This window comes from Ctenocephalides felis, unplaced genomic scaffold (genome assembly GCF_003426905.1).
Source record: "Ctenocephalides felis isolate EL2017-DRISC unplaced genomic scaffold, ASM342690v1 CF-g0.4_SCAFFOLD_03571, whole genome shotgun sequence".
NCBI classification, from domain to species: Eukaryota; Metazoa; Arthropoda; class Insecta; order Siphonaptera; family Pulicidae; genus Ctenocephalides; species Ctenocephalides felis.
In genome coordinates, this window is record NW_020539725.1 from 32158546 (window position 1) to 32179958 (window position 21413).

At 30.6% G+C, this 21413-nt stretch overlaps 2 protein-coding genes across 2 annotated transcripts in view; both read right to left on the bottom strand.

Annotated features, from left to right (window-relative positions):
• Positions 1–3328, bottom strand: part of LOC113385912 (homeobox protein goosecoid-like) — a 30761-nt gene extending 27433 nt beyond the window's left edge. Inside the window, exons 1-2 of the mRNA XM_026623733.1 lie at positions 2911–3328; positions 1–357 (exon numbers count right to left, since the gene is read on the bottom strand). Of these exons, the coding sequence (XP_026479518.1) occupies positions 1–357; positions 2911–3328 (775 nt within the window). The remainder of the gene's footprint in view (positions 358–2910) is intronic.
• Positions 3329–17795: 14467 nt separating this feature from the next.
• On the bottom strand, positions 17796–19660 carry LOC113385913 (histidine-rich glycoprotein-like). The gene is made up of 3 exons (XM_026623734.1): positions 19597–19660; positions 18609–18842; positions 17796–18319 (listed from the first exon to the last, which is right to left on the bottom strand). Exons 2-3 carry the CDS (start codon positions 18832–18834, stop codon positions 17796–17798), a joined length of 750 nt encoding a protein of 249 aa, XP_026479519.1. The 5' UTR covers positions 18835–18842; positions 19597–19660.
• Between the last annotated feature and the right edge of the window lie 1753 nt (positions 19661–21413).

Genomic DNA, 21413 nt, shown 5'->3' on the forward strand with positions numbered 1-21413 from the left:
GATCAACTTTAAGTGCTAACTGTTCCCTCAGCACAACATCTGGATAGTGTGTTTTATCAAAAGTTGCTTCTAACTGCTCTAACTGTTCTTCTGTGAATATGGTCCTGTGTCTCCGCTTTCGTTTAGGTGGCGGTCCGTGGACATGCGGCTGACCGACACCTAATACGCCACCAATCGCTAAATGATGATGATGAGCGGCCGCATGATGGTGGCCAGGATGGTGACCTACCACCAAATGGTGAGGGGCACCGCCGGTACCAACGCTGCCGTCGTTTGCGTGCATAGACGCGGCCGCCGCCGCATGCGCTACTGCAGCAGCGTGCATATAATTTGGGTAGAAATTGGGATATGCTACTGCTGAAAAGAGAAAAAAATAATTCTAGATTTAATATTAATGTATTGCTGTAGAATTTACATTTGACCATATGATTAATATAATCAGTTAATATTTCTAAATATATGATATTTAAATCTTTTTAATATGAATATTCAAATAAGATTTTAACTCATTACATTTATTCTTAACTTATTACAAATTTCAAATGTTAAAAGTTATGCTGTAATATATATTACCTCATTTGTTAATGGTTTAGCATATTTCACATACACTACTAAAATATCAAGTCTAACATCTTTATCTTTTCTTTATTAGAAATTTAATTATTTTTATGATTGAATTATTTATATATCTTACATTAGGCAAGGAGTTATTACTCTATTATTATTAATATACATTTTGCCAGTCTAACTGCAAATTCTGTATAACTGTTTAATATGACGATAATATTTAATTTATTTGTTATTTTCAGGACCATATACATATATCAAATACGTGCGGTCGTTAAATTAACGCGCAATCACTCCCTTCCATTTTTGAAAGCATTATTATTCTAAAAATTAATATGAGCGTTTTCAATCTGTACATTTATTATTTATCAGAATTGTGAGGTTGAACTTTGGCGCATGTTCGATTATGTACATATAGTTCCATTAAAGCAATAAGCTCTGCAGTTGCTCTTTTTATTCCAATATCCGATCCGACGAGAATTGTTTTTAATGCGACTCTATGAAAGATTGGAAAAGTGTTTTTCTTTCCTAACAGTGAAAACCGCTTCAGGGTATATTCATAAAACTCATAGTATGAAAATCTTCTCGCAACTGTAAAAACATAATTTAATCCATAACAAATTTTAAACCATGGGTCATGGGAGAAAAATTTTTGAATCAATTTTGCTTTAGAAATATTTTCTAATAAAGTTTTCAAGTAAATTTTCTTTTTTAATTTTAAATTAGTGTTCCTTCTATAACTTTAACAAAAATTTGCCTACATTATTAGCATTTGGAACTGTTATTGCTAGTAGTTACAAAATATACAAGTGAATTTGATATTCTGGAATTACTAATCAACAATTTGATGTGGAATACCATGGACGTTCTTACGATTTAGTTATGTACATAATAATAATAAATAGTAGTCTACCCGAAGGCAGGCTCATGGTGTTATGTACATAATTGAATTTAAATTTAGGTTTAATTTATCATGATAATTTAAATTTGAAGGGAAATTTGAGTGTTAGATGCTACTTTTGTAAAATTGTAATAAATAGTAAATTATTATAAAATATGCGTTTAATCAGCAGGTACAATATGATCAAAATGATAAATTACTTCAATCATGAAGTACTTTTATGATTGTACTGTTTAAAATATTTGTGTATTAGACGCGATTTTGCACCCACGTGATATTTGCTTGGGCGTATATCTTAATTTATAAGACAAGTCTTCAGCTGGGATAAATACAGCGCCGACTTGCTTCAGGGTAAAAGTGTAGGTATTATAATTTATTTTTTTATGAGATAACAACCCGCTTGTTGCGAAAGCCATATTTTCGCGAAAAATATTGAATAATGCATCTTTTTTTATAAATTATTTTCTAATCTTTCTTTGAATTACAAATTTATTTTAAGATACTTTTAGGTCATTTTCTTCTTAACTGATTTATAGTATATTAAAAATCTAAATGAAATAGAATGGAATGATAAATATATAATTTAATTACTAATTAATAGAAATGATGTAATGAATAGGTTTTATAATGCATCAGATAAGTTTTGTTTGTTATTAGCTTCTTTTGAGTACATTTTCAATAATATTTCATAGGATGTTTTTGTGGATCGTTTTATGAATTGATATATTTGAGTCTTTCGAAATACCTTAAGAATAAAATCTACCCTAGATATTTGCATGCGCGCTCAGTGATTTCTGAGAAGATTCCAATTCAGCTTTTGTATTGGGATTCATTTTTACCTACGAAGCCGAGCTTTATTACACATGAATGAATTATCATGGAATCTGATGTTTCGAAATAAGTGATACATAATAATATTATTGAATGAAATATTTATGCGTTTTATAATATTCGGAAAAGCTTTACCGAAAAATTCAATATAAGAAATGATTTATAATTCATTGTTTAATATATGCAAAAACGCGGTAATAATGATATGGAAATAATCCCTATAGGATACAAATGGTTTTTTGTCTTAATTTTATAGAAAATGCGAAAGCAAATAAAAGCAGATGATTTTATGAAAAAATTGGTTAGTAAAGTGTTGACGCTTTTTCGAAAACAAAATATCTGTTTTAATCTACCGGTATATTGCTTATATTGCACATTTATTATTATTATATTATAATACTTTATTGCGATTCTTATCATTTTACGTAATATAACCGTGATTGAAATTGATGTTCACATACGAAAATTAGTGAATGTTTGTCGATCTAGTTCTAATTGTTTAATGATTTGTAAAAATAGTTGTATTTATTACAAAGATATAAGCTATAGTGAGATACAATATTTATTATAAATAAAGAGTATATAAATAAACCATTTTTAAATGAACTGACCAAGAAAATCTGAAGTAGTTCCAAAACCGGACGCGGCTGCTGCTGCCAAGTGTCCTAAATGCAAAGCCGCCGCCGGATGATGGTGTTGATGTCCAGGTAACACGGGAGAAGATCTAAAATCTCTGAAGAGTTCACCATCTTTCCTATCTCCGGCATTTGAACCAGGTGATGAAGCTGGACTTACAGCAATTGTATCGCTGCTGCCAATATGTCTTCTGTCTCCTCGAGGCGGTGATGCCAATATACTGTCAATCGTAAAAATTGACGAAGCGCCAACCGACGGTCCTTTGTCGGAGGTGGAGGATTCTTCTTGGTGTTGGCGCTGGTTTGCTGCCGCTCCAAGAAGCATAGCGGTGTGGAGATAACCGCGGTATTCTACTGCTCGATTGTTCAAGGAATTGGGTGCTGTTTCTACCATTGTAATTTAATTTTAGTGTTTTTTTGGGGAACACGATCGAGAAAATTATTATATATAAATAGAAAAGATTTAGAAAATATACAAATACACTGTTGCACAGATGCTATTTATAATTAACACTTGTTATAAAGTCATTTTTCTATAAGTCCTCTAATAAAATATTTTTATTAATTAGTAATATTATGCAATTTATAACGTTTGTCAAGTTGAATATGAAGTTAAATCAACTATGATTCAAACATTACATTTCGAACTATAATTATATTTCTTGAACAATTAGTAGAGCCATCACAGTTCACTGAAAATCTTAAGTTTTGTTTTACAATTGCTGAACGTCAAGACACCCACAATTTTCACATTTGAAATATATCACTTTTCCAGTCAATATTATTAATGCACTATCAATATCACAAATGTGTAAAATCAAATTGAAATAGTCTGTTATATTTTTCCAATAAATCGTAGATAAGCAGCAATTATCCGAATTTCCGTGTTAGCCAGTGCTTTAAGAAGGGTGGTTTTGAGTTAACTATCACTCCGTTTCCGAACCGTATACTTCTCGCCGTGCTTTAAAGCTCGGTCCGCGCTCAGCGACGCCCCTACATCATCCCTTCCACCGTCGTTCACAAAGGGTGCTCGCGACATGGAAGAGCTTTCGGGGCGGAGCGTGTTTATTCAAATATAATCACTATTTGTTTATCGGAGCGGAAAATAAGCTCACCGATACAGATAGATCTGATGTAAAGCGGAAAGGGACGGAATGTGAAACTACTACGGTAATAATACAGGAGGATAGTCATGTTTCGCGTACAACTATGTCATACCAAACCAAGTACATATGTCAGATATGCCTGTTTGATGTGCATTGTTGCGTACGTATGAGTATTGATGAAATACATATGGGTATAGGAGTATTATGTAATTAAATGTTACTTATGGCATGGATTGTATTTTTGTGATTCGCTTATTAGGTTTTTTATGACAGTAATACGTAGCATACAACAAAATTTGCATGGATTAAAATTTAATATCTTTTGTTGGAGTTTGGAAATATATTTGAAACATATATACCACTATTCTTAAACTCTACTAGTACAATGGCAACTAGGAGTAAGTGGCATTTTAATTTAAGGCATTCTGCATTACCGATGTGTATAAATAATAGACTTAATCAATAAGAATTGAGTTTTAGCAATGTTGAGATTGTGAATATATAAATTTGATATTTTAACACAGCTTATTATTCTAAACGTTGATGAATTTTTATAATTAAACCACTTTTTGCAGGCTTATGATAGTTCAGGATGTTCGTTAATACCATGAGTACCATACAATTTCAAAAAAAGTTCAAAAATTAATCAGCAAGATTTCCAACATCCACATCTTTCGAAAAGTTTGGAGTTTCTAGAACTGGTTCAAATGTTTTGTCAAAAACGTGGACAAAAAATTGCACTTATTAGCTAATTATAAATAAACTGCTCGGCCCATCGTCTTTATTAAGTTTCAACAAATGATTTTACACTTTTGTGATATTGATAGTGCTTTAATAATATTGACTGGAAAAGTGATATATTTCAAATGTGAAAATTGTGGGTGAATTGACATTCAACAATTGTATAAAACTTTAAATTTTTAGTGAACTGTGATGGCTCAACCAATTCTTCAAGTATAATTATAGTTCAACAAATGGCTTTTAAATTTTGGTATCGGTTGCAGCTGTTTCAGAAAAAAAGTTGAAGAAGAACTCACATTCTGTCTCACATGCTTTTTCTAATATTGTTATCAAATAATTAAGAATGGCTTAATACGTCCGGAAAAGATAAAACAATCGGATTTTCCGGCGAAAATATAAACTTTTTCTTCAGAAAGCATCCTTATCACTTGCTTACAGAAGTGTATCCTCTGCATTTTTAACAATTAATTTACTTAAGTGATATGTTACTCGTATGATAGTGCTCTCAATGTACAAAAATTTGTATCTTCATCCTCAGGAGGTAAGAGAAAATGTTTAATATATAAGAAGAAATATCATACATCACGAAATCAAAAATGAGTTTATTGTGGAAAATACTCATTTTGTTTCTAAATTGTTTATAGTTTACTTTTGTAAATTTTACGTCTCAAAATTCTGCTTTCGTGACTTCAGCTTCTAATTCGCGGTATTTTTTTTCTTTTGCTCAAGTCATCCAAAATTTGAATCCTTTGTCTTATTAGTCCTTTTCAAATATATTTCACAGAATAACAAAATGTTTAATATATATGAATTATATTGTTGATAATTGTATTAATTGAGCAATTCATTTTCTTGTAATCTGCTATAATTCCTAATTGAAATGCATACAAAATCTGTTTTTTTCGGTTGCAGTTCAATTGCAAAGAAGAGTTAAGCCAGGGCAATCCAACAAGGTGGATTATCCGTTCTCGATCGTCCTCTGAGTTACTGCGCTGAACAGCAAATACCCGTTTTACTAAAATGTATGCTAATTGGAATTAAAAAATATTACACTTTGTTAACAGGATCGGATGATGGCTCTTTGACCGGAAAATTAGTATTATCTCTTAAGCGTCTCATTTACAAAGTGCCGCTATGAGAATTTAACTGGTACTTAGATATTGTACTGAAAGAGAAACAAACATAGTAAAAATCGGGGACTTTTGTGGATCGTTTAAATTTTTAAATAGTTTTTAAAAAATATTAATTTCATAAATTCTTTTGTTGGTTTTGCCCCTTTGCGGTGTACCGCCATATTTTAGCTTGAAGTGAAAACGTACTTATAACATGTAATGGCTAAAGAATCTGCTCATAAAATTATTGTTATGCGAAACGTACAATAAGAACAATAAATTGTGCTTTGGATACTAGAATAATTATTTTTAGTAATTATGGAGCATTTAAGAAATGGTTGTCAACTTTAAATTATTAAATCAACTCTAATTTATTTAAGTATTTTTTTCCAAAAAAATTTACCCTATTCGTGACAATCAACAAAAATATAAAAATGTACCAAATGTGTGCATTTAGATTGTTTTTAGTTGCATCATGCTATTTGCATAAGAGTTTCAAACGTGTGCCAACATCTTTATTTGCGTAAGTTGGCGAACTTGCAGATCTTTGAATTTGTCTCGAGGCAAATAAATACAAACTTCAATCAAACTATTTTATTCCATATATGTCACAAAGTTCTGTAAACCAGTATCGTGCGTCTCTATTTGCTTTTGTTAAATACTTCCCGAAAATTTCTAAAATGTTTGCCTTGTCGTCTAATGTCTGTTTGCGCAGCTTCTGTAATGTCGACAACGCGACGAGGATTTTCTGCTCATTTGAAAATTACTACCCTTAAGGCTTTCTGGACTTTGGAGTATCAATGTGTTTCTTTTTATATTGTTATTGCTTTAAAAAATGTTAAGTATGTACTCGTTCAACGGCAATAAAATATCTTCTCGGTAGAATTCTCTTGTACGTAATATTATACCAAAAGAAAATGTTCCTTATTTATGCAAATTTATCACTGTTTCTTATAGTATATAAAAATCACTCATTGAAGCTTATGTTAACTTTTACCACCATTAAATTATATTGTTTACAATTCAGAGTTCTGTTTATAGAATGCTCCGAGCTTTCACTTAATCCTTTAGTATTCTCACAATCAGGCTGTTTCGTTGCTCTAGGGTTGCAGCTTTAGTCTTGCAATTCAAGGTTTCAGTTTAATACCAACTTTGGATAGCCAGCCTTTGGATAATGGATAAAATCTATAAAATTATTGTAATTTTTATTATAAGTGTTCATAAATGTATATACACAATATGTGCATATTAGTCAGTCATATCCTTATATCCAGTACCATTGAAAACTCACAGATTTGCAAATGGCTTCCATTATCTTTGATGTTTTATAAATTAAGAGTTAAAATATGTTTTTAATTAAACATAATGTGATTGTAATAGACAATGAGATCGAGAAAACTTCTTGCAATCAAGCTGATTATTTTCTTTGCAACAAATTTTCTTTAATTTGTTTACCGATAAAGCTTCAAGTATAATAATATTGTGTATAATGAAATTACTATAGCAATGTCTATATAAAATTTCTGATAAATACGACGTATAACTTTTAGAAAAACCTTCGGTATGCTCCATTTTTGCTCTTCTAGTGATTTTTGAGTAGATCTTGATTAAGAATTGAATTAAATATTTGAATATATAGCATTTAAAATTTTATTTTTAAATATTTGATACCATTTGAAATTCAATTTTTCCTAATCCAATAAAAGAACCGCGGTGAAAAGTTATTCCCGGATTGAAACTGAATGTTTGAACAAGAGCGATTCCCAATGGGATTGAAACACAAACAGAATCTGCGGACTCAACTTTGATTGGATTGATTTCTTAAATTCTTAAAAGATTTGTTTTATGTTTTTGTATTTACAGGATATAGAGATATAATTCGTTCCATAAATAGTATTCAATAAATTGTTTAGAATAATGTAGCGAATGTAGCTATGTTGTTTTACAGCCGAGTCTGAAACAAACAAAAACCTATAAATATGAATAAATTTATTATACAACAAATTTAGTTCAATAATTATTGCTAGATCTTCCTTGGGTATATATTCATTGTCTTGAAGCTCATTCGGTAGTCATAGGCAAAAATATTTTTTTCCAAGCAATTGTATCATAACAGTACTACAAAATATATATACTTTGAAATAATATCTATAGAGTCATTTTTAGAAATATTACTATTATGTATTATTCATACCAAAATTCTAAACACATAATAGTTGATAATTTCCAAACTAAACTTTTAATGCATACAATGTGAACAGACAAATAAATTATGTATGCAAAGTCAACATATTTAATCGAATCATTGGAATTCGGAAATTCTATAATATAGTTAATTGTGGCTTATGACTTGTTTAGTAATACATTATTCATTGAATGCTCTGATTTGTTATTAAACATTATACATAGAATTATAATATTAAACGTGCCAATCGATTTATATGTAATTGAACCATATGTAACATATTACAGAGTGGGTTGAAATTGAAAATAACTAATTTTATATCATTTCAGATAAATTTTGTATTAGCGCACTAATCAAATATATAGTTCTAAACATTTTATTTTTGCTAAGTGGTCCTGAGGGGAAACAATATTTTGCTATATCTTGTTGTATTTTTTTAAATGATTCTATTATGTATACTTCTGCTCTATTCTTTATTAAATAAAAAAATGTGTTAATGGCACAAATACATAATAAACTTTTAGGTTTTCGGCAATTTTCACATTTGTCATAATTTAACCATGAAGACATCTTTTGTTATTGATTTACACCCAAATGTTCATAACGCCAAAATAATTGTGACATTACCGAAAAGGTATTTGACGGCATCTGTTTTTGTTAAATTAAGTTTTAATCACATACTATTTCAAATAAATTATAATGATATAATATCAATTGATTTATTTTATGTAGTAGATGTATATTTCATATTCAGCTAATTTAGACATCAGTCCATAGTGATGAGTTTAGGAAAATCATGTTCATCTATTTTTCTATGGAAGTAAAAAAATTAAGTGTAAAATGCAAAACTTATTGATTAGCTTACATATTCACATATATAAATATATATAAGAAAATTAGAAATCTTTTTGATGGATGAAACGAGATATTATATATTCCATTTACATTATCAGCTAAAAGTTCCTTAATTAAATGAGATAGTTATCCAATATTAGCCTCGCAGTATATTCAAACATGCAGGGAACTTCCTCAACGAAAAGCCTTATATTATTCGCGTACTACGGCAATACATTTTCAATTGATATTGTTATCCTCGACGTATATGTTCTAGCTATATCTAATTAATATGACGAGCTAATTAGAATGGAAATATCACATTGGAGATGAGTAACGACAGTTTGCACATTTCTCGTATATTATTTATATTTTAATGATATAATATAATTCGAAATTTGCATGTAAGTAGGTTTTTATATAAAAATAGTTGACTTATATAAATTGATTGATAAGGTAGTTTTCTGGTTTGATTGAATTTATATAACTTGCCTAAAAAACACATATGTATTCTCAGGTGAGAGAAGTTTTAGATCAAGAAGCTAAATGATTAATATTTATTGTTAGGAAAACAATCTTGTTTTATCATCATAATACATTTCTGTCTATAAATATGACATCTAGTAATTTTTTTGATTAATATAAATAGAAAGGGCATATCAGGCCACCCAGTGGTGGTCCTAATATTATTGTTGTTGAACTAAAATAGATTTGATTCAGGTAGTCTTATGAACTAATCAAATTGAACTATACATATTAGATTAAACATAAATAATCTACTAATCTTATCTAGTATTAAACCTAGAACTAAGTCTACATTATTTCTAGACGATAACATAAAAACCTTATTGTGCTGACTGAATAAGTTTTGTTCTCTTCAGTCTGTATTCGAAAGTTGTGTCATATAATTTGGCTGCAAGTTCGTTGCTATGATTGTCAATATTTTGTTTGTGGACATCCCCAAACTATTGGGCTGAATTTTCTCCTTGCGTCGTACTTTTAGAAGGTAACCCAACGGTTGATCCATTTAGAATTTAGTCCTATTATTAAAATTTATCTAATAGGACTGACTTATTATTTAATTTGGTGCAGCTATGCCCAGGAATTGCAATGAACGCCTGATTGCAAATCTACTATTGAAAATGACATATGTAGCCAAATACAACAGATTGATGACAATACTATTGCAAATCGATAGCTATTTTTCAATTCACTAATGTAAAATATTTCCACCTTAAAATAGCTTAATATGAAAAAATTACGCATAAGCAAGAGTTTATGTTTTAACAGTTTTAACTTTATTTAATCCTGGACAATTTTTTTTGTACTACTAAATTGCATAAAATATTGCAATAAATATTTAGTTTTTTTTAGCCGAATTATTCGAGCAAATTGATTTTTTATAACTATTCGAACAGTCTTAAATATGATATTTTGAAAAAATGATTATTCGAGAATGGGCTTTATAAAATCACAGTTTTTGTATAAACCCTTGCATTACTAAGCATTTTTCTCCTTCATTTATTTATTATTTTGTGCCGTTTTTTATTTCTTATTTCCCCACTTTTTCTTTGGCAACTAGCCATCAATTTTGCTCGAGAAGTCTCATGATCTAAACGTATTATTTCACTGGAATCTTCTTCAAAGATAGATTGTTCTTCAAGATGAAGCACTAATAGATTGTTGTTAATAGAATTCTTTTTCCGTCGAAGTCTTTTTTCTATTACAAATAGCCAAACTTATTCTAATAGCTTAAGATTTGAATGTCAGAATTTTGATTAATATGTTTATTTATGAATCTGTTATATCAATGTACGAGATATGTATCTTGACTGATACTTGTGCACAGAACTAGTTCTAATTAACTTAACAATATAATAATGAAATTAATATAATAATTAATAGTAACAATATAATAATTAATAGAAAGCTGAGAGTAAAAGCTGAATATACACCACCATCAATACTTAAAGACCGAAAGCCTCTCTTAGTGATATATACTTTTTTGATAAGACAATAGGGTAGAGCGGAGCTCAAAGATCATATTTGTTTGTTCGATATGTGTTACTTGTTTTGATGTAGTTGGTTTGGTCTTCACAATAAAATTGCCCCCGTCTTACCCTTCTATGGTCTAAAAGTAGAATCGAATTATCTAAATAATTCTGAATATTCCATTAATATGTGTTCATACTTTAAAACTAAAATTAATAAATAATAAATATCTCAAAACATCAGTGATATATGGTTTTAATAAAATATAATCGACAAAAATCAAATTATAATATTAAATTAATTAACGATACATAAATTGTATCATCCTACGAGTATGGAACATCCGCAGCCCTCTGTACGATTTCAACCCTTTGCCCCCGATCTATCTTTAAATCTGCGACAGATCATAAAGAGACAACGGATATCAGTACATCGCACCGCATCGCATCCTTTACGCGTCAGGTGGGGTAGAGTTCCGCCCGCTCAAATCGGATCCGGAAGCGGTAGTGGGCGACAGAGTGCCGTCATTGGTCGGCCTGGGCGTGCTGGGGAGCCTGTCTCCCGAGCGGGTAATTCAAACTTCGTTTGTAGTATGATATATAATATGTATGAGAATGAATGTAGTAGTACAGAACTAGAGATACATCAAACATTTTTAAATCATGTCATATTATATTGATTCAGCAGCGTGCTCTCTCGCCTCACGCGGATACCGAACCCGCCTTGTACGGCATATCTGCGATATTGTATTCATGTATATTTTGCATACCATGTGCATACCGGTATCAGTAAAAAAGAAGGGGCCGTAGGGCAAGTTATAGTAATCGCAAAAAAATCAAAAATGAAAATTTTTATATATCTTTACGTTTCAGAGGTTTCTGAACATTTTGGCATACCTTAGAAAAAATGGATGTATGTGTGTGTGTGTATGTTAGTGATGGGCGTTGAATCAACGAACGGTTATTTTCAACCGTTTCTTCTTCGTTAACTAACTAACCGTTTCGTCGCAACGAAATAACTAGTTGAAAATCAACTGGTTTCGAAGCAGTTGAAAACATGGCGGCCAGTTAGTTTTTTCAACGATATAGGAATTCGTTCGTTGTCGAAAACGAACGTAGGCAGGTACCTGCGTCGGAAAGGATCAACTAATACTATGAAAAGCGCTTATTGTTAGGCTACTGCTTTTATAATATTGCAATTGTACATGTACATCTTAAAAGAAACTTGCAACACGCGCCAAATCGTTTAATTTTAGAAAATCAGTTACATTTATTATAGTTTTCAATGGTTAATATTTTTCATAAAAATCTCATAGCATTTGTCTTGTAATAATTTTTTTAAACTAAACCTGAACATTGATTTTTTATTTTTCATAACATTTTATATAACTATACATTTTTATATTGCTATTTTTATATAACATGTAAATTCGATGTTTTAGTATATGGCTTTGCTGTAATGAAAATATTTAAGTTTTTTAAATTAAACCTTTATTTATTATATATATATATATATATATATATATATATATATATATGTGTGTGTGTGTGTGTAATAAATGTGACAATTCACATTTATTTCTTTTTATTCATCAAATCCAACGTCAACTTGACTTTTATAAGAACAAACTTCATATTACCAACTTTCAATGAAACAGTTATTTCAACTATCAGTTTCTTAACGTTGCCAGCGTTGAATCGTTAAAAATAACTATAGTTGAAAAATAACTAGTTATTTAACTAGTTGACGAAACCCCGATAACCGTTTCGTTTCGTTGACGGCAAAACCGTCAACGACCCACCTCTAGTGTATGTATGTATGTGTGTGTATGTATGGCGGATACAAATTTTCGTCGACGATTTCGGGAACACGGATCAACCGATTTGGATAATTCAAAAAACATTCGATTCGTATTGATAAGGAGACGTGCTGATTAGTTTTTGGCGATGGCAGGTCTAGCCGTTCCGAAGATACGGGGCAAAAAATGCCGAAAACGGTAACTAAGTTTTTAGAGAGCATCCGATTTGAATAATTCAAAAAACATTTCACTTGTATTGACAAGATGAAGAATCGATAAAATTTTCATAAAAGTAGGTCTAGCGGTTTCGGAGATATGGAGGAAAAAGTAAAAAAAATGAGCCATTTGGCGGTCAAAAATGATCATTAGACATATGCACATCAAATTATCAGATATTTTATAGAGATTTTAACAATAAGTATACATTTTGTTAACATTCCTATGGGTTCCGTACCAATGCTTATGCGTTAGACAGCGACGCGGCGCTTACGCGCTTTATATTTTGTCCGTATGCAGTTAAAGCATTACGATTGCTTTGAAAAAAAAATCAGATCTTCCAAAATATGTCAAAACAAAGAAAACATTTTTTGTTTCAAAAAAAAAGTAATTTTTTGTCAAATTTATAGTTTCTCAAAAATCTTATTTTTATGAAGTAAAATTTTTTAAAAAATGTCAATCATTTTTAAAAAAATAATAATTTTTGGTACGGTAAGTTGCAGCAATTTGCCTTAAGGCACGATGCTTTAATTGCCTTAAGACAGAATTCCACTTACAGCTAGTTCCATTCTACTTTTAGACCATAGAAGGGTAGGACGGGGGTAATTTTATTGTGAAGACCAAACCAACTGCATCAAAACAAGTAAAAGTAACAATATGGAACAAACAAATATGATCTTTAAGCTCCGCTCTACCCTATTGTCTTATTAAAAAAGTATATATCACTACGAGAGGCTTTAGGTCTTTAAGTATTGATGGTGGTGTATATTCAGCTTTTTCTTTCAGCTTTCTTTTAATTCTATCAGAAATATCTCTGTTTTGTGGTACGTCTATGGCTACTGCTAATATATATGAAGCGTTTTACAGGCTAGATATCCTCTGCATTCGTTACATGAATTTTCTAATGACCGGCACTACTTCTTTTTAAATAGTTCGTGTGCTTCATCGTGCATTTTTATCATTTAACTAAATAGCGCACTCCAAAAATTATAAATCTTTTTTCAAATGCCTTCAAAATTCTTAAGGTTTACCTTCTTGGCTATTACTTAGCTTTAATCAGGATACTCTAATATAAGTATTATGTTAATCCGTTTTCAAAAGTCTTAGGCAGATATTCACCTCTAGCTATTGATCTTAATGCATCCCATTTAAGAAGCCAAGAGAAAGCAAAAAAAAATAATTTAAAGTAATTCAAATCATGTTAAACAATTAAAAAATGCATTTCTGAGGAAACACTTATAACCGATACTTGTTTCTTTTTTGTCGATATTCATTACTCGTTCAAATTTGTAATCGTATTATGAAAAAGTCGTTAAACCTTTAAGAGGATTATGGGTTATTATTTGCTATGGGTATGATACTTCGATACTGAATTACAACTTATGGTTAAAAATTATAATTGTAATTAAAATTTAAATTCTAATATTTTTAATACATTCGTGTTAAGTATATAATCATGTTATTTGAAAATATTAATCTTTAAAATGATTATCATCCACTTTGAATAGTTTTAAAATTAACATTTAAATCAAATAAAATTCTGAACCGATTATGATTGTACGATTTATATGTATTCCCAGTTACTGTATAGTAGTATAGTAGAGCATTAAAATGTAAAAAACTATTGCAAATTATTCAATTCTATGGATTAATTCGTAATTTAATTTATTTTAAAATACACAAGGCGACTTGTTCGTGAAAACATGAACTTTCTCTTCGGGAAGTTAAGAAATTGTTAAAATATTTTATTTAATCACAATATTATAATATTATAAAGTTTTATAATAGATAATTTTTGCTCTTTCTAGTCTTCGAAGTAAACCAATAAAAAATGTAATTCAGTATATTATTTACCAACATAATGTGCGAGAAATATTCAATACTATTTGATATAAACTGGGGCTTTTTAATTGGAAAATCAAGCATTTATCATTTAAATTCTTATTGAATCTATATCCTGATTCGTGGGAACATAGTAATAGCTTTAGTGGATTGATTTCTATATCAGCCTTCCTATCTATAGTCAAGTGTTTGACATCGACACCACACACCCCAACTTTAGCGCTTCCTCTGCTTCCACTAGAAAACTAGGCAGGGATAGAATACCATGGTAGAGATGTTAAAAAAAAAACATTTTCAATGAGTATAAGTTTTGTTCACGATATATGTTCCTAGTCAGCTTTCCAAAGTTTTGTTTGTGTGCTTACGAGTCCTGCACTTTCAATTCCCTATATTTTTTATTTTGCTCAAGATGCATTCTTTTTTGCCCTTTTACTTTTAGTCCTGCTTGATCTATTTGTTGTTGCATTCAAATGCTCATTAATGGAAAGTTTATACTTGTCCTGTAGAATATATTTCTCATACATATTTGCAAGCGGCATTGCCATGTTTTAATGGTTAGGGCTATGGGCTTGCATTCAAAGGTTTCAGATTGGATATCTGCTTTGGAATGCCTGTAGAGCAATAGTGATATTTGTTTTTTTTACTTGAAAATATAGATGGCAATATATTTTCAAGAGCAAATGGCATATTACCCGGATTGCTGAACGGTTGAGTTGCCATCTATAAAGCCACGACATTAAGAAATCATTACAATGGCTCATATGTCACTTTAAGTTCTAACTGCTGTTAATTTAATAACAAAAATAAACATTCTCAAAAAGTTCAGTTGTTCCTTTATATCAAAAAGCTGACAAGCTGATAAAAATGTTAATTATTTAATGTAACCAACTTCATCGTAAAGAAAATAATTTTTAACTAGTGGGGCGCATGACATCGTGCCTTAAGGCAATTTGCTGGAACTTCCCGTGCCAAAAATTATTATTTTTTTAAAAAGATTAACATTGTTGAAAAAAAATTACTTCGAACAAATTAGATTTTTGAGAAACTATAAATTTGACAAAAAATTACTTTTTTTTTAAAAAAATTTTTCTTTATTTTGACATATTTTGGAAATTCTGAACTTTTTTTCAAAGCAATCGTACTGCTTTAACTGCATAGAGACGAAAAGTCAAAGCGCATAAGCGCCCCGTCGCCGTCTAACGGATAAACATTGGTACGGAACCCAGAAGAATGTAAACAAAATTTATACTTATTATTAAAATCTCTGTAAAATATCTGATAATTTGATGTGCATATGTCTAATGATCATTTTTGGCCGCCAAATGACATTTTTTTTACTTTTTTCACTAGATCTCCGAAACCGCTAGACCTGCCTTCATGAAAATTTGATCAATTCTTCATCTTGTCAATACAAGTAAAATGCTTTTTGAATTATTAAAATCGGACGCTCCGCTCTCTTAAAAACCGAGTTACTATTTTTGGCACTTTTTACCCCGTATCTTTGAAATGGCTAGACCTGCCTTCGTCAAAAACTAATCAGCACGTCTCCTTATCAATTTGAATCGAATGTTTTTTGAATTATTCAAATCGCTTCATCCGTTTTCCCGAAATCGTCGACGAAAATTTGTATCCGCACACACGCACACATCCATTTTTTCTAAGGTATGCCAAAATGTTCAGAAGGTTTTGAAACGTGAAGATATATAAAAATTTTCATTTTCGATTTTTTTGCGATTACTATAACTTGCCATACGGGAAGTTAATTAATTTACATTTTACAAAAAGAAAACCCCATGCAACTACATTATGTCTTCTTAACTTAACAAAATCGGTCGGCACATAAATCATTTAAAAATAATTATTAATAGATTTTCTTCTGGTTTTTCAATCCTGGCTTTTACGTGTCGTCCAAACATTTCCACTGTGGCCACCCCTCGCCTTCTATATCGTGAGTTTATTTCTTCTATCTCGGCTTTATCGCAGCAAGCGTTGGGTCCGTATCAAGCGCAAAAGCGAGCCATTTATATTATAATTTCCATTGTGCGAAGGCGAAAGCACATAAAGGGACACTGGCGCCCGAGAAAAGCACATTTAATGAAGTGACTTGATGGAGTGTTGTCTGCAGATGAAAGATGATTACACCTCTCGTTGATATTTTGAGAGGGTTTTTGTGCTTTTGACTTTACTGCCGCGTAGGTGTTTTTTCTCGGCACAAAACACAATACCGGGAAAGATGTTTGCTAATTGAATGTCTTGTTAATATGCCTTGCTGAACACGGACATTATTCGTATTATAAACAGATTTTTCTAGATTTTTCAAACCGTAGTCATTCTTTTCTCAAACCATCTAAAAGATATTTTATAAATAAAAATAATCTAATAAAGACAATTATGAAACAGATTTTTTGTCCTATATGCAAAAATATGAAAGTTGATTAAAATTCAATTTAGTAAGTGCATTGGGTAGAGGAATGCCAATATTATCTTCTATACGGTTTTGTTCACGATAAGAAATGTGGGAAATTAGAAAATATCTCAGTTTTATTAACAGTATGAACAAATATACCGAAAAAGTAAACTTTGAAGATTTTTTAAAATCTTCTTCAAAGTAATGTTAACCTGAACTCAAAATTGTTTTAAATAAAATTCTTTAAACTATATATTTTTACAAAAAAACTGAGTTTTTAGTGTTATTACTTTGTTTAACTTAATTATTTTGATTTTGTTTTACCTTCAAGCTTTAAGTTTATTCAGTGTTCAGCTGGCGACTTCATTAGCTCTACCAAAACTTCTTGTTTTTTATAAAAATGCACTATTTTATATATTATCATATTGTAACCTCATATTAAATTGTATATGTTTACAACGTTTCTGCTAATTAATATGTAGTTAGTTCTTAATTTTATAAATTTTGGTATGTTCGATAACCATACGAATAAATTAAAAGCATAATATTGTTTCAACAGGGTTTTATTTGCCTAAGCACGAAAACATAAAATAAAAAATAACAAATCGAAACTTGAACATTGAGTGCACTAATGCTTCTTTCCACCTTCATGGAAACCGTATTCCTTTCCTCCGGAGCCGCCACCCTTTTTACCATGGTCTTCATGATGGGCATAGTGGGACTCGTGTCCGTGTTGGCCTTTGTATCCTTTGTGATCTTCGTCGTGATGTCCTTTGTCATGATGGCCTTTCTTTCCATGTTTGTCCTGTTTGAAAGCGGACTCATGATGGTCACCCTTTTTGTGGTCGCCACCTTTCTTGGAGTGATGTGAGTGGAAATCGCCGTGTTTGCTGTGGTGTCCACCTTTGTGGGCATCGTCGTAGAATTTATGTTCCTTATGATATTCATCCTTGTGGGACTTGTGGTGATATCCTGTGGTCTTCTGTCCTTTTTTGTGACCTTTCTTTTCACCGAATTTACCTCCTTTGTGACCCTTGGCGGCTTCGTGATGCTCACCGTAATGATCTTCGTCATCGTGATGTTTATGTTCATGGCCTTTATGGTCGCTATAGTAGCCAGAGTCGTGCTCCTTACCATGTTTGCCATGCTCACCTGAAATAATATACTTTATTTAATATTTGTAGATCGATATCATATTGAAGACCTATATTTTATTAACAATAAATTCTGTTTTTGACCTACTGATAAATAATAAGTTTAACTGCACATATATGCAAGTGAAAAATTTCAATTACTTACTGGATTAATTTCATTTAAGATTTGGCAATACAGTAATGTCAACTCTATTAAAATTACAGAATTTGGTAGTGCAATCTGAATATTGTTACCAATCAATAAAAAAATTATATGCCGACAATAATGTTTCTTACTGAAATGTTACCTTTATCAAAATGGTGATCACTCTTGTACCCCTTATCGCCCTTTTCACCACCTGATGAGTGATGATCACCATGTTCTTCATGGCCACCACCAGACTCATGATGGCTAGACTTATGATGAGAAGCGGAAACCACCAAATCGCCAGATTCGCGCGAAAACTCCCAAGCCAGACAGGCCGCCAAAAGGCATGTGGCTGCCACCAATTGCCACATATGTATGCCCCTCATTTTCAAGCCTGGGAGACAACGAACAATAATAAACAGTTAATAATAATTATAAAAAATAAATAAATTTGATAGTAGCAATAAATTTTAATTGAATTTTTATAGAAGCAATAAATATTAATTGAATTTTGGTAGAATCAATAAGTTTTAGTTGCAAATGTGTTGTAAAATTTTTGTTGTAATGTTTTGGAAATAACGGGTTTTTTGTTTTTATTAAATAGATTTAGTTTATCTAAATATTAATAAAAATTTAATATTCAAATAAATCTTATACTATGAAACCAAAAGTTTGATTTACAATTCGATGATGATCTATATTAAGTTTTTTTTAATCAACAAATTCAAATTATTTTATTAGATCAAAATAAGTTCAAAGGTTTATCAAATTTTTAAATATTAAGGAGTGGGTGTAAGTTTGATGTATGCTTCATATTTTGACACAATGTTTTATTTTATTTTAATTTATATCACATGTCGAAAACTATGACAACTCATAACTATTAAACACGTTATTTTGTTGCTACAATAACTGTTAAAACATCCATAAATGTGAATTGGTTTATTTATTGAATAAATAATCCAGCTGTGATCAGTTTGGTATCACTTGAGAAACTACTTAATTTATTGGATGAGTCTCATCACAAGATATTTATGTATTCCATGGCACTCAAAACTTAGAATATTTTCTTGGCACAAGCAAATATTTCGAAGTGTAAATATAATTATAGATCACTGTTTCTTTCATGCACACAAATATAGACTTACTTCTTTGTGACTTTTCAATCAGTGCTCGGTTGTCGAGTCACAGTGTACTGATTTACCTTTGCCAATTCGTCGATATTTATACTACGGAATTCTTCCATTTACTATAATAATGGGTCGATGTGGTAACAGACACCGATTGTATCGTATTGTTTCGTTTTAGTAAACTTTTTTGTCTCTGATATAATTTCACTACTAGTTTCCGCTTCAATAGTTCCGAAACAGTGAAATCATATCAAAGTGTTGTCTAACACAAACGCAAAATCTGTAACGACGGGACATTTAAGGGACATTTTAGCGATTTATATTTCCAATCGCTTTGTTTCGGTGGTGTAATGTTGCTTTTATTTTATCATGAGTTTGTGTTGTCACAAATTTGATAGCTTTTCTTCAAATCTTAAGCAATATCAGCTACATGTAGATTTACAAACTTCGTTCTTGAAAATTTGATATGGATCTATTTTTCTGTATCTGGGTATATATTCAAGTTTGCAATAGAATAGTAATAAATTATTTCATCTATTTTATGAAAATTACTACAAACCAGTAACAATATTTATTTAATTAGTTATGATGAATATATCGGCAATTTACAATTTTTTTTTCTTACATCTCACAAGCTTTTTTTTAAGCCAATATTTCTTATTATTCTTCTCAAAACGCGTTTTACTAATCATTTGTGTATATGTGGAAAAGTGCTATGAAACTGGGAAATTTTAAACGCATCTTTCAGCGATTATAAAAGATAAACTAGAATGATATTTTTAAGTTATCCATTGTAATTTAAGATTTAATAAATTGATAAACTTTATTGCTAATGTGACTGTATACCGCCATGTGAGTTCCATACCTATTTATTAGAACTCTCCTTCGATAACTGAGGTTGTTGGGTTATATGTTAACCCTTGTAGCTGCGGACTGTATTAATCACTGATTTGTCACTAAGTTATAATGAAAGAAGATATATTTATTTATTATTTATTATACATGTTGTTAAGTGGACTTTACTTTTAGGAGTGTACAATTAATCCTATTAAAACTCGGCCCTTCCCCCTCTATCAGCGGTAGCAACCATCCCGTGCAAAAGTTCAATGCCATGAAGATTGTTACCTTCATGGCCAATATAATAAAACGAAAATACGTCCGAACAGTGACCATGCGCATTGAGAATAAATCCCAAAATTGGTCTGAACTTGATTGATATATTGCCAATTTAAGATACTACATATCAAACCCGTAATTCCCAACGAGGTTCATATTGACACCCACGGATCCATGACAATTTTTAACCAGATTGAAGAATATACTCGTCATGGAGCAGTGGCAGAATTTTGTGTATTGACAAGTATATTTGTCATACGTATAAAGCTTTGACAAGTGGTTATTTGGATTGCAATGTTTCAATAAAAAATAAATAGTTGTAAGTGGAATTATACTACAAAAACAACATTTTACTCGATTCTAATGAGACAAAACTGTGCGCACAATTCAATGAGGGCGCCACAGTTAATTGGTTAAAGTTTCGTAATGTATGGATTAAGAGGTCCATATCAACGAAAAAAGTCGGGCTTTGCGAAATGAAAGTAGGTATAAACCATCTTAAGATGGGTCTACGATACAAACAAGTTTGAACATAAGTAAAATATGTTCTACGCAAATTGAGAAAAAGTAATCAACTCTATTTTAGTAGTTGAATATTTTTTCATTTATATTTAATAATACTTAATATGATCTGTTGATCATGATCGTATGCTGGGCATGTGAATGTATGTTAATATTATTTTTTAAACCATTTATAATTCATTCGATTAATTAACATG